Genomic DNA, 13,435 nt, shown 5'->3' with positions numbered 1-13,435 from the left:
GATACTAATACTAATAATGATAAAGTAACACGGGAGGAGTACTATGGATGCATGTTTGAAACGAACAACCGAGTGGAGAAAGAATCGAACAATTCAAGAACTTGAATGATTTCCTGGGCCAGTAAGTAGCACATATTTCTTTCTTTGCTTCTCGTGCTTGTTTTCGATAGTATCTTTCAAGTGGGAAGACGACGAATGGCTGACGATTTTACACACAAATACAAAAGCATGTTTAAAAACGGAGAAATGAAATAATACTATGTCCCACACGGCTGTTTGGCCTCAGGAGATACGCGTAAACGTAGAAACATGAGCAATTTATAGCGTTTATACTCCCCTACTCACCCACGCATACTATACGCAGCACGCACACGTTATTGCCTTTAAACCGGTGCGGATTGGAAATATTCTATATACGTGACCTGGGTTTTACTCGACGTCCTCGACGGCGACGGCGGCGGTGGCGGCGGCGGCGGATACGTCCATCGAGAATCGCCTGAACGTCTCGCGAGGTCGTGTTAGGTATCATCCGGATGCCACGCCATAAGCTGCGACTGGACCACCACCACCACCACCAAGCGTAACCTTCCGTTATTCTGTAAACGATCAAAATGAATTTCGAAAGGTAACAAGAAATAATAAAATGACGACACACACTGATCGAAACTCACTTGACGACGGTACAAAACCAGGCACACGTCGAGGATCTCTGTTCCGATGCACTACTACTTAGTTCTAACTATTTTACTGGGCGATAGTGAAGTATCAAGTCTGCCGAGCTTTTCCAGATGAAATGTCTCACCTAAACACGAAGTAAATGAAACAACAACAACAACAACAACAACAACAAGTATGAAACGAACAAGAATGGTCGCCGCTGGGAACACGAGATCTCGCACGAAGAGCATACCGTTCTCAAGTCCATGGAAGGATCCAACACTTGATCGTTGCACAACAGTTCGACTTTTTCTTCGGCCAGCGAAGAATTGTCAGCGTTCGAATCCGTGTTGGTCCTGTCTCCCGCTGGAGATCCACCACTGGAGACCGTGTTCCCGGCACCTGCCACCGAGCCCGAATCGCTTCCGGCGCCCAACACTTTGTCGCAAACGTGCTCCGCTACTTTACGTATTTGTATAAAATCGTTCGCGATCAATCGATCCCTGTGTCGGAAAAGTAGAAACGTATTTACGTTACGAATTTCCAGATACACCGCAATCGTGCGAGAGTGTTTCGACATCGAGAACATTCGATTCGAGAACACGTCGTTTTCACATACTTTTTTAAGCTCTTTACACCGGACGTGGCGTGTGGAAGAAGATAGAAAGATATCTTAATGAACTGGGGAAGATTCTTGTCCACGACGATGTTCACTACCCACGCTGGGACAGTCTCGTTCAACAGAACTCCTTCCATTTCTCCGGCAGCATCCCTGACTAATAATCTGTACAAAGGTCTGCCTCCTACCTCGCTGCGAATACGCGCCCGCACCCGCAGAGAGAAAGAGAGAGAGAGAGAGAGAGCGACAGAACTCGATCGAATTAAAAGGTCAGCGAGACGTTGAAACAACTTCGATACCTGAATTTACCTGAATATAACGGGCGTATGGGTGGGAACTGAGAAATAAAGATTGCCTCCTCTCGTGTGAACGGATCCGGTACCGTCGTTACTATTGCCTTCGTTCTCATCGTCGACGTGTAACGGTCTCCACCAATGTTCGAGTAGAGCTTGCAACAAGAGGTTCCCATAATTCACTGGAACGAACGAGAAGGAAGAACGACGGTAGAATCAGACGACAATGATCGATGACTGTCGGCGCATTACCTTTCTGATCTACCGCATCGTTTTCCGCGAGACCAGTCTCTCTCGCGGACACCCACGCGGAGAAGCAATCGTTTTCATCCTGACCCAAGTGAATGGTTAACATCTGTGGAAAAACGAAATTGCCGATTCTATCGTTCGTTTGTTCGCCGCTGCCGGTATCCGATCTCCTTCGTCGTTACGTACCCCAGTCTTCAGGTCGACGCTGAACCAGTTTGGAACGTAGACCATTTTATTCCGTTTCTTGATCTCCTGCTCGAAATCGATCTTTCCCAGATCCTCGACTTTCCTCGCTTTCAATACATCGTACAACGCTACGTTCTCTTCCGTGTCCTTCGTCAAAACGTGCCTGCGATCATTCAAAACGTGGCAATGACGTATCGCTGGGCCACCTAAAATCCTTTGGGCCGGTTCCGTGTTCCTCGGTGCCGGAGTCGTCATCCCGCTGGCAGCAGAGTCACAGTAGTCTTCGATTCCTGAATCTTGCCAATCTTTCTGGTTTATCGACTGCAATTTTACTCAGTATCTTATTGGCACGGCACGGGACCCGACCCAACTTATACACGCGTCATACAGATCGTAAAAACTGCCGGATTACTCACCCAATTGTTAATAGTGGAGTCACTGGTCGCGACCCAGACGCTGGATTGATCGGCCGTCATGACCATTTTTAGCACAGGAGCCTTCTCCTCGCAAATAACTGTATACCTTTCCGGGTAACACGATAATTCGGTCATTACGACTCTCTTGTCTCTGCCACCAGATATCACGTGACTGAACGTATCCGTTGCCTGAAACAGACGCGACGACGCTTTTCATCCTATTCAAATCCTATCCTCGAGGAATCGCGAAAACAAGGCAGGGGTCGAGGTCGAAAGGCCGGAACTGCTGCAGGATTCCTCAATTACCAGTAAAGCCCAGACACCCTCTTTGTGTACACGGTAGGTCTGGATGCATCTTTGTTGTCCCAGTGACCAAAGTTTGATCGTTCCATCGGAGCTGGCGGACAAACATTGGGTGCCGTCTCTGTTCAACACTAAAGCTTTAATGTTGTCCATGTGACCGCGAAGTTTCATCAACTTGGTACAGTTCCTAGGATCCCATACTCTCAAAACTTTTTCCGTGCTACCGCTCACTATGATCGTCCCGATCTGATTCATAGCCAGACTGTATATAGAATCTTTGTTTCCACTGAGGGACGACGCTGCGAACGAATCAACGAGAGCAAACGCTGTTTAAAACGAGACTGCTGCCAGGCGTACGACCGAGAATATCGAAAGAATTTGTCGATCGTTACTTGTCACCGTATTGTTGCTCGCTGTGAGAGCTGTCAACGTGTTCACGTCCCAGAGAAAGATCAATTTGTCCAAACCAGCGCTGGCTACTTGCTCCTTGTCTTTGGCATACGCCAGTGCCTTTACGTAGTCCTTATGGGTTCTCAGCGTCGACATGCAAAATCCTTTGTGTGCATTCCACACTTTCACCGTCGTATCAGAACTGGCCGATATCACTGCGTGCGTGCGTGCGTGCGTGCGTGCGTGTGTAACAGGATGTTCGTCGTCGTCGTCGTCGTCGTTTCGAGTTCATTTGGTAACAAGGTAAGTAGGTATAATCATTTTACAAAAGGGGGGAAAAAAGGACTATTCGTTACTTACGATTCTTGCCACCGCAACAGAGCACTATATCGTTGACCCAGTCCGTGTGATGTTCCATCGACTGGATGTAAGGATCCTTCATATTTTTGCAGTTCCATATCCTTATAATGCTGTCTCTACCAGCCGAGTAAAGCCTGTGCAGAACTGGGTCGTACTGCAACGAATTCACCCCGGCTCTGTGCCTTTTCTCCACCTCATCCCTTATCACCATAGACACCTTTATCGAGTCGAGAACAATAACAGATCAGTACGCACACACGTACATACTTCGACAAGATCAACAATTGAAACTGAACGAGAAAAACATGCAGATTGATCGATTGATACGGAGGAACTGTATCGTGTACGGTGTTAGAGACCGGGTAAGTAAGTACGCGAGGACGAGAATAGAAATCGATACGATCTGATCGTATCGTAAATCGTTAGAACGATTTCGACACGGAGCAAAGTTACAATTTCATTTCTCAAGTTCGTAAACGTACTCGGTCCTAACGAGAGTCATCGTAGCAAGTAAGTGTATACCTGAACTTTCTTTCGGGCACTTTGCCCGCCTCCTGTCTTGTGAGCTGCCATTATACGGATCGTCCCGTTCGTTCGCACTTAACAACAGGGAAAAACATTCGAGGATTGATCTGACCGGGATTAATAAACTGTGGCACTCGTGCCGCGTAAAAGCTCCATCGTCGATCACATCGGCGGAACCCTTACACGTTCGAAATGTACTACGTCTCTCGCGTTCGTTCCAAGCGATCCGCGTTGCACATCATATCGGAATTTGAACAGCTGTCAGACCGTGAAGACGAACAGATATAAACAGCGTTCATGCACTGTGCGAGGACGGGAACGCCGGTCAATCCGACGCAGCAGCGGCGGCGGCGACGACCATCACGACGACTACGACGACGACCACCACGACACGTTACACGTAACGTTACATCACGTTTCAGACTCTTGACTCCATGCGCGATTGTAATCGAATAATACTAAAACAAGATTTGATTCAACACTATATATCTCGGGTATTAATTGCGACCTTCGGTCGATCGCGGCGAGATCAGTTAAAAATCGAATCAGTAGGATGTAGTAGGTAAGACGGTTTTTCAATATTTATGTCGGTAGATATTCCTGACCAATAAACGAGGCCGGATTTGCAATGGCAACGGTGGTGTATACATCTCGTTATCATCGTTAGGCATAGTTATACGCCGTTACGCCGCGCCGCTACTATACCCTTAGAGCATATACTACATGGAGGAAGCACGTCTAGTGAAAAAGTGTAGACAACGGTGAGAGAGAGAGTAATAGTTTTGGGTACTCCTTCTCTCTGTCTAACAGTAGAGATAGAGGGGGAAGTCTCTGCCCCTTATCCTAAACGGCGCGAAATCATGTGCGTACGCGAGAGAGAGAGGTAGTACCCAAACCATCATCATCTCTCTCTCTCTCTCTCTCTCACCGTTGTCTACACTTTTTCCTTAGGCGTGCTTCCTCCATGTAGTACATGGATGTAGTATATGTTCTAAGACTATACCCGTCTGCGTATCGCCTGCAGCAAGGAGACCAAAACAGACAGAAAAAGGATCCCTAGACGTGTGATTACAACACTGGCTGGTGGCGCTGGTGATCACCGACCATGTTCACACCGGATGTACGCCCATGACGGTTGGGTGGAAGGGGGGGGGGCGACGAATCAACCAGCCAACCAGCCGAAGGGTGTCGTCGTCGTCAGACTGAAGAAGCTCGCCATTTTAAGCCATTGTGTAAACGTCCCGTTTCTGTGCGAACGTCGTCGTGTGCCAGCGAACGCGCGTCAGCCGAATCGCGGATAATCGCAACTTGGGAGATCGTTTGCGGCATGAATCAGTCGCGGAATTTCACTTCGCTGTTGAACCCGAGTTATTTGCAAAACGCGCAGCAGAATGCCGCGACCGCGAACGCGGCCGCTGCTGCAGCCGCGGCAGCTGCGGCGGTGAGCGCGGCGATTGCCAATGGGACGCAGATCAACGCCAATTCCAGTCCCTCGCCGAATAATTCGCGAAAACGCGAAGCCGAAGGTTCGTTTATAACGATAACGATTACGCTTACACACGTTACATCGCTGTTCATCCGATTCACTTTTAATCAGAGGTTTTGTGTATTCCGCATTTGTTGACTTGGATTTGCATCATTGTTCGCGTCATTTCGTGTGCGACTCGTGCACACGTGTCTGATGTTTTGTCGTTGCGAACGAACACGTCGTTGTTGTCATTATTGTCGTTGTTCAAGAGAAAAAGCTCATGATCTAGAACGAATAAATTTGATGCGCATTCCAGGTGATTGTAAACAAGAAAAAGAGACTAAAGAGGAACGTAGGAAGCGGAAGAAAACTAGATGGAGTGGTAGTGAACATGACAAAACATTTATACCAGGCATGCCTACGGTCCTCCCGACTAATCTGACTCCTGAACAGGAGAAAGCCTACCTCTGTAAGTTCATTTCTCTTCTCCTTTATTTTTCTATTCTTACGTAGTTATAATACATACATGGACAGGAATTCTACGTGTATCGATTTGTCAAAAATTGTCTAATTTATAGTACTAGAAAAAGATGTAAGTATGTATGTATTATTCCAAGTTTATAGTTGCCAGAGGTAATTGTCTTTGAAATGTTTGACGAGCAAGCTTGGCAACAGGGAGTGCCAAGGTTTGCTGAGTAGAAATCTCATCTAAATTGAATTTGTTCATTCGACGTAACAGAAATCGTTAAAGACTCTTATAGCCGATTTAAGAAGTAACGATGTACGTTAAACGATTTACCTCAGGAATTTACAAATAAGATCTAGTGATTGAAAGACTTGGGTGCTACTACTACTACTACTACTACTACTACTACTACTAATACTACTATTACTAATACTACTACTACAACTACTACTACTACTGCTACTACTACTACTACTACTACTAGTACTATTACTACTAGTACTACTACTACAACTACTACAACTACTACTACTACTACTACTACTACTACTACTACTACTAATACTAATACTACTACTACTACTACTATTATTACTACTATTACGACTACTACTACTAGTACTACTACTACAACTACTACTACTACTACTACTACTACTACTACTACTACTAATACTAATACTACTACTACTACTACTATTATTACTACTATTACGACTACTACTACTAGTACTACTACTATCACTACTACTATTACTATTACTACTACTACTCACTTTGAGACATGCTTACATTATAGAATGATATATGGTAATAGCAAATTGGCAATATCTAACTGTTGGGGTTTCCGCCCCCTCTAACCCGTTGGTTTACAGTTCAGCTGCAGATCGAGGAAATCAGCAGGAAGTTACGCACTGGAGATCTTGGAATTCCGCTTAACCCTGAGGAAAGGTTTGAACGAAACTTACATACCAAAAATGACCATAACATATCTACGATACTGACCATTCAGCAGCCCATAAATACAGCAGGAGCCTTGTATGTGATATATATGGCTCCGACGCGCAGTTAGTGTGGGACACTGGCGTCTAGTCGAAATGACCGGGCTTGATTAAAGCCGACCACGCAGCGCAGAAGATCGATTTTGATAATATTGGTTTGCCCTAAACAATTTCTTTTACTAATTCATTTTTTTTTCCTTTCTTTCTTTCTTTCTTTCTTTCTTTCGTACTTTATTAAACACTGCTATCTGGGGGCATACGAACGTGTTTCATGTTTTTGTCAACGAAGCGAACACGCTTCGTACGTACGCGGTGTACGTTTTTCTGTCCAAAGTTACGGTATACGGGCATAGTAGCAGTGTTTAACGCACACGATGGGTGTTCTCTGGCCCATGTATCTCTTAAATAATAGTTATATTATTGCACATGTAGGGAAGTTCATAGGTCGGTGTTCCTATGCAAACTACCTTCACCATCCGACTTAATAGGCTGTATTTCGTTAAATGTGGATCATGTGATCTTTTAACAGAACAAAGAGAATTTTGTGCATGGGGGGCGGGAGAGTGTGGGGGGGGGGGTCTTTAACGGGGTCGACGGCACGTCGACAGTATCGTCGTTTGCTGCCGTGATTCGCACGGCACTCGAACGAGTCGATCAATTAACTGAACAACGATCCGACGATCGATAAACAGATTTCAGGAGAGTAATAAGAATTCGTGAAATTGCTAATTATGACACTGTAAGAGATTCAATATATTTGCGTTACGTTTCAGGTACAACTCAAATAAATACACGTTAATTTTTCTAATAAACCTTCTCATTTACTCCAATAGGTTTAACTTTTCTGATTTTAGCTGGATTGCCATTATTTTACATCATTGTGTTTCGCTAGTATTATACGCAGTGTAGTAAGATATATATATTTATATATATATACACACGCAGACTAATCCAACAAAAATTGTTTCTTAATAATCACAGGGCAGGATATCTTAGCAGCCGACATCGATCACTGCCGTGCACAAACGCGCGCAGTCTTCCGGTGGTTATCTACTGAATAGACTTTTAGCCATGTCACACAATACGAACATTATAGAATTTTTTATTATTTTTGTTTTCGACGCTTCTTACGTTCGCCTCGAAAATTAGTCTCTTCTACGTAACTACGGGACAACGAGAGATCGAGCGATCGATCGTTCTCACCGTTTCCATTATTTTTTCTAGCAACATCGAAATTAGTACGACCTAATCCGACAATCGCTATTGGAATCGTAAACCTCTCTCAGTAAATCGTCACAGTCAGACGACACGTCCAACACCAAGAACCGATTCGTTTCGATCATTACATCATTTCTCCGTCGTTCTCGACGAACGACACATTACACTCGAGACTCCGGTCCGTGTCAGAAAACGCGTGTGCGTGCGTGCGTGCGTGCGTGCGTGTGTGTGTCTTTTTTTTCATTAAGAAGTACACGTCGAAGCCTGATAACTTTGAAAAACGAATCGAACATATCTAGCTCTGAACTTTCTGATAATAAATAAATTCTTGTTCACTGAATAATCACACGATCATAGTGTAGGATCAGGTTGCTTGTATGCTAGTACCATCTCGATTCAGACCTTCTCTCTTGACGCGATCTTATCTTTTTGTTTTACAGATCACCGTCCCCGGAACCGATCTACAGTAGCGATGGTAAACGATTGAACACAAGAGAGTATCGCACTAGACGTAAACTCGAGGAGGAACGGCACAATCTGATACAAAAGATTCTTAAAATCAATCCGGAGTTCAAACCTCCGCCGGATTACAAGTAATTACGATTCGTTCACGTTCTGTTTCATTGTGTTTCGAGTCGCGTTGACGCATGGTTGTCCTCAGGCCCCCGATAATACGGGTTCACGACAAAGTGATGATCCCACAAGAGGAACACCCAGACATCAACTTCGTAGGCCTTCTGATCGGACCGCGTGGGAACACGTTGAAATGTACGTGCTCGTCGTTTAGATCGACATCGTTCGATATCATTGTAGGGCGCGTCGCGCGCAGTATCGCATCAAGTGTTTTTCAAAAATATTCCTCGCACAGCCATGGAGAAGGAGACCGGGGCAAAGATCATAATTCGCGGCAAGGGTTCGGTGAAAGAAGGGAAAGTCGGAAGGAAGGACGGACAACCGTTGCCCGGCGAAGACGAACCTCTGCACGCTTACATCACGGCTAACAATCTGGACGCTGTGAAGAAGGCGGTCGAGAGAGTAAGGGCAATACCCGATCGCTCCCGAGAACGTCAGGTCAGACCGGTGGTAAAATTACTTTAAACTTTACTCGACAGATTCACGAGATCATAAGACAAGGCGTGGAAGTACCCGAGGGACAGAACGATCTGCGACGGAATCAACTGAGAGAATTGGCATTGCTGAACGGAACGTTGCGAGAAAACGACGGACCACGTTGCACGAACTGCGGGGCGTCGGACCACAAATCATGGCTGGTGAACAATAAAATCATTTTACGATCGTCGTTTTAAAACGTTCACGGGTGCAAGGGAAGAGACCGTTTCAATTCGATCCGTGTCGGTCGTAGTGCCCGGACAAACCGAACGTGACGAACAACATAGTATGCTCGAGCTGCGGCGGAGCCGGTCACATCGCTCGCGATTGTCGATCGAAGAGACCCGGACAAGGAGGACCAGCGGCCGCGGGTATGGGGGGAGGTATGGGGCCAGGCGGAGACAAGGCCAAGATAGACGAAGAATACATGTCGCTGATGGCAGAATTGGGCGAGGGTCCTCCGCCGGATCGATCGAAGACCGGCGGGCAGCCGTCGCGTCAAGCGAATCCGAACCCGAATTACCCTGGCCTCTTCGACAGGTAACAAACGACCAGTGGTGGTGGTGGTGGTGGTGCTGACGGTGGTGACGGTGGTGGTGTCGGTCACCACTGGTGGCTAACACGGGTTCTAACGATCTCTCTCGCGTCGCGTGAAATCTCCTCTGCGCGCCGACGCTGACTCCCCTCTGATTTCAGACAACAAGCGCCGCGAGCTCTGATGGCGGCGCCGGCGCATCCACCGCCGCAGATGATGCAAGGGGGGCCGATGATGCCTCCGCCAGGAATGGCCCCGCCGCCTCCTTGGACCACCCAAGGAGAAGTGAACGGTATGAACGGCATGAACATGCAGTGGCAACCGCCGGTCAGCATGCCTCCTCCACCGGGCGTGATGCAGCCACCGCCACCGCCGCCGGGTTCGACGACTCAACCGAATCCGATCCCACCGTTGATGCCATGGATGACCGGGAACAACCAGCCGCCGCCACCGGGGCAGATGCCGCCGACGCAGATCCCGCCGCCGGGAATGGGCATTCCACCTTGGCAGCAGCAGCAGCAGCAGCAACAGCAGCAACAGCAGCAGCAGCAGCAGCAGGGCCAACAGGGACCGATGCGTCCTCCTCCGCCCGGAACCGCTCCGCCGCCAGGATTCCCAGGTTGGCAGCCTCCTCAGCAGATGGGTGGGTGGCCGCCCGCGGCTCCCGTTCCTCCGCCGCCTCAGCAACAGGCGCCGGCCCCGCCAGGAATCGATCTGAACACTCTCCCGACGTTATTGGCGCAACCGCCGCCACCGCCGCCGCCGACCAGTTAGTGCGAACAATGCGGAATCGAATCGTCCGACGCAAATCTCGAACGCGACAGAGATCTCTATCGTCGGATCCGTAAACGTCGTCGCGTATCATCGAACTGAGAAGGACGGTCGTCAGCCGGAGGTCGGAGTCAGTCAGCTAGCTAGCTAGTTTCAATCAGTCTCGTCTGGTACCAGTGGAAGCCTGGGACACAGCTATTTGATAAGTGTACATTTTCGATTCGTCTCGTGGACCATAGGGTGTGTCGGTAGAAGGGAACGCTTTAGGTTTTTGTTTTTTAGAAGTTAAAACAACGCGTCGCACTTGGAAAGTCGTCACGTTCGTCGGTCGAACCGCGAATTCGAACGAAATCGCAGCAGAGGCGTGCCAGCGTACGTCCGGTTCACCGGTACTCGACTCTCGGTCGTCTCGAACGTCCGTCCCGGGCGCCTCGCGCTCACGGACGTCGACGCGAGCGAGACACGCCAACACACATCGTCGTAACCACGTTACCTTCGAGCACGACAGTAACACAGTTTACACGGTATCGCGTGAAGCTATAGGGTACAATTTACTCGTTCATTCTAGAAGTAGGTAACTAGGTAGGTAACTAGGTAGGTAGACAGGTAGACAGACAGGTAGACAGACAGATAGGTAGGTGACACTACTACTACTACTACTACTACTACTACTACTACGCATAATAAACTATCGGTAGAACGTTCGTTCGTCCGTGCCGTACAAGTATCATGATTCGACTTTGCTTCGAGAGAAGACACTACGATCACACACGTTTGGAACGGAGATTACGGACGAAACTGAATCAGTGCGGTCGTGGAACGAATTTTTTTTCGTTTCATCGCATTCGGTGGAATCGATTCGATCGAACGAATTCCGTACATCATCGTATCCGACGGATCTCGTCAGATCCAACGAAGCGTCTGAATGACCACGCGTCCGACCGCGAACCGATACAACGTCAGACTCTGACAGAACCGTCCGCCCCGAACGGAGACAGCCACCGTGGATCGCGTTCTCGATTCGGAATTCAGTGTTCTACCGGATCCGACCGGATCGAAACCTGGTCGAGGTCACCGCGACGGTGGAACGATCAGTCGTCCGTACGACACGTTCGTTCGCGTCGGTCTCGATGAAAACGAGCGACACACACGCGATCCGTCGATCGTCCAGATCAATGGTCATCGAGCGATCACTAAGCATCATTTTCTCTCCATTACTCACGATCATCGAGACACGTAAGAAACGTGTAAGCGCAATAACAAGGTGATCGATCACGACGACGAAACGGATCGGGATCGTACGAAGCTTCGTACGAGGTAAGACGAGAATCGCCCGTTAGGTTTAATCGATAAGACACAAGACGATAGTTTGTGAAACTCAAGTGTACGTCTGCAGAATAAAGATACGTCGGAGAACCCTGTGTCTGACATTCGTACGACGCCCCATCGTTCAGTCGAAACACGCACACGCACACGCACACGCACGACGCATCACGCTCCGAGAAGCGAATCGATACAATTTCTGACACGTCGACGATTTTAAAACTCGCTCCGTTCGAACACGAAGCGCGATTCACGTCGGAGGTCGAACGAAAACACGGCCAACGAACGTAAGCGTCCGCGACAACGCGTAACGTCTCGAGTCGAGACTCGCCGCGTTCGTGGAACGTTTTTAAAAGAGTACAGCGGTGGACGGGAAAGAAGCTGGTGGTGGCGACGATTCGGAAGGCGACGGAACAGACATCGTGAACATTCCGAACGCAGCGTAGGTCATTTCTCCCGATTCCTCTCTCTGGACACGTTAAAACGCAATTAGCGTGGACGGCGGAACGAGCATCGAAAAAGAAGAGACAGACCGACGACTCGTGGGCAGAACGGGGCCAGACCGTGCTGCCATCAGCCCCTGGCGGCAGAACAATCGCAGGCCCTGCCAGTAGATCCGCCGTGAATCTGCAATCGTTCCGCCGGGAGGCGTGAAAGCAGGGATCTCGTATCTTTCCGTACACGCCGGAAAGCGGGGACGACGCGACCATGGTGGGGACCAATAGTCGGTGGGGGTATGCAGTGATTTTCAAGATTCGTAGGCTTATTTTGGCTATACATTTGGTCAAGTCGGCAACGTGGAGAGTAGAAATCGTTCGAAGCCAGAAACTATCGCGGCAATAACGAGAACAAAATTATACTTAAAAAACAATAAAAAAACACGTAGGGATCATCGTGTAACAATGGACACGTTAAAATTATTCAATCGCACAACGTATAAGAGAAAACCAATTCCTATCGACATAGCAAATGTAATTCTACAAGACGAAACTGATGAAAGTGAAAGTTCAAATACTGATGGTGAATAAATATGTTTTTAAACAAATAAAATTACATTTCTTTTATTATTTACCTCTCCCGAATAGATTCAATTTGAAATTTACAAACACGAAAAGCATACATTATTTCTCATACATTTATGCTTTTCAAATATATACATGCATATAAATTATATTCATTACATTTACTTTCGCTCTTCATAATAATTCATTTCGTCCGATTCAAATTCAGAAATCACTAGGACGAAATGTTATGCAGGTGGCGGTGCGGAGAGCTTCGCGAAGGCGCGTGAGGAGAATAGTAGTGGGGATCGAAAAACGGGCGAAAAACAGGGGAAGCGAGCCGTGTACGGAAAGATACGAGATCCCTGGGCGAGAGGGAACTTCGCTCCTTCCTCTCGCACGAGTTCGAGAAGGGCTCGCATTGACAAGTATGGGGCACATGCCGTTCCATACGTCACCGTATTTAACTCAAAAGCCGTAAGCGTCTCGGCTTTTGGTGCACGCCACACTATGCACTGATAGCGTCGGTCTTCCGGGGCAACGA

General features: G+C 47.8%; 2 protein-coding genes across 2 annotated transcripts; one reads left to right on the top strand and one right to left on the bottom strand.

The window, feature by feature from the left end:
• Positions 1–6: 6 nt before the first annotated feature.
• On the bottom strand, positions 7–4,654 carry LOC108625002 (WD repeat-containing protein 48). The gene is made up of 12 exons (XM_018024669.2): positions 3,996–4,654; positions 3,474–3,690; positions 3,116–3,328; positions 2,727–3,022; positions 2,421–2,609; positions 2,005–2,325; positions 1,822–1,924; positions 1,586–1,751; positions 1,277–1,468; positions 911–1,160; positions 672–802; positions 7–596 (listed from the first exon to the last, which is right to left on the bottom strand). Exons 1-11 carry the CDS (start codon positions 4,044–4,046, stop codon positions 740–742), a joined length of 2,061 nt encoding a protein of 686 aa, XP_017880158.1. The 5' UTR covers positions 4,047–4,654; the 3' UTR covers positions 7–596; positions 672–739.
• A 489-nt stretch (positions 4,655–5,143) lies between these two features.
• On the top strand, positions 5,144–11,983 carry SF1 (splicing factor 1). The gene is made up of 9 exons (XM_018024756.2): positions 5,144–5,524; positions 5,783–5,935; positions 6,808–6,883; positions 8,592–8,744; positions 8,813–8,919; positions 9,020–9,186; positions 9,264–9,422; positions 9,515–9,801; positions 9,958–11,983. The coding sequence occupies exons 1-9, from the start codon at positions 5,326–5,328 to the stop codon at positions 10,568–10,570; spliced, it is 1,914 nt and encodes a 637-aa protein (XP_017880245.1). The 5' UTR covers positions 5,144–5,325; the 3' UTR covers positions 10,571–11,983.
• The last annotated feature ends 1,452 nt before the right edge of the window (positions 11,984–13,435 follow it).

This window comes from Ceratina calcarata, unplaced genomic scaffold, assembly GCF_001652005.2.
Source record: "Ceratina calcarata isolate Rehan_Ccalc_2016 unplaced genomic scaffold, ASM165200v1 scaffold337.2, whole genome shotgun sequence".
Taxonomy (NCBI): Eukaryota; Metazoa; Arthropoda; class Insecta; order Hymenoptera; family Apidae; genus Ceratina; species Ceratina calcarata.
This window is presented reverse-complemented; position numbering and strand designations above follow the sequence as displayed.

Bases quoted from the DNA above. Each gene is read 5' to 3' on its own strand.
- SF1 (XM_018024756.2), top strand. From the start codon at position 5,326: ATGAATCAGTCGCGGAATTTCACTTCGCTGTTGAACCCGAGTTATTTG. The intron at 8,745-8,812 runs GTAATTACGATT...GGTTGTCCTCAG, and splicing joins AAACCTCCGCCGGATTACAA to GCCCCCGATAATACGGGTTC. The intron at 9,802-9,957 runs GTAACAAACGAC...CTCTGATTTCAG, and splicing joins TACCCTGGCCTCTTCGACAG to ACAACAAGCGCCGCGAGCTC.
- LOC108625002 (XM_018024669.2), bottom strand. From the start codon at position 4,046: ATGGCAGCTCACAAGACAGGAGGCGGGCAAAGTGCCCGAAAGAAAGTT. The intron at 3,329-3,473 runs GTAAGTAACGAA...GCACGCACGCAG, and splicing joins CTGTTGCGGTGGCAAGAATC to TGATATCGGCCAGTTCTGAT. The intron at 1,752-1,821 runs GTAATGCGCCGA...CGTTCGTTCCAG, and splicing joins CGATGCGGTAGATCAGAAAG to TGAATTATGGGAACCTCTTG.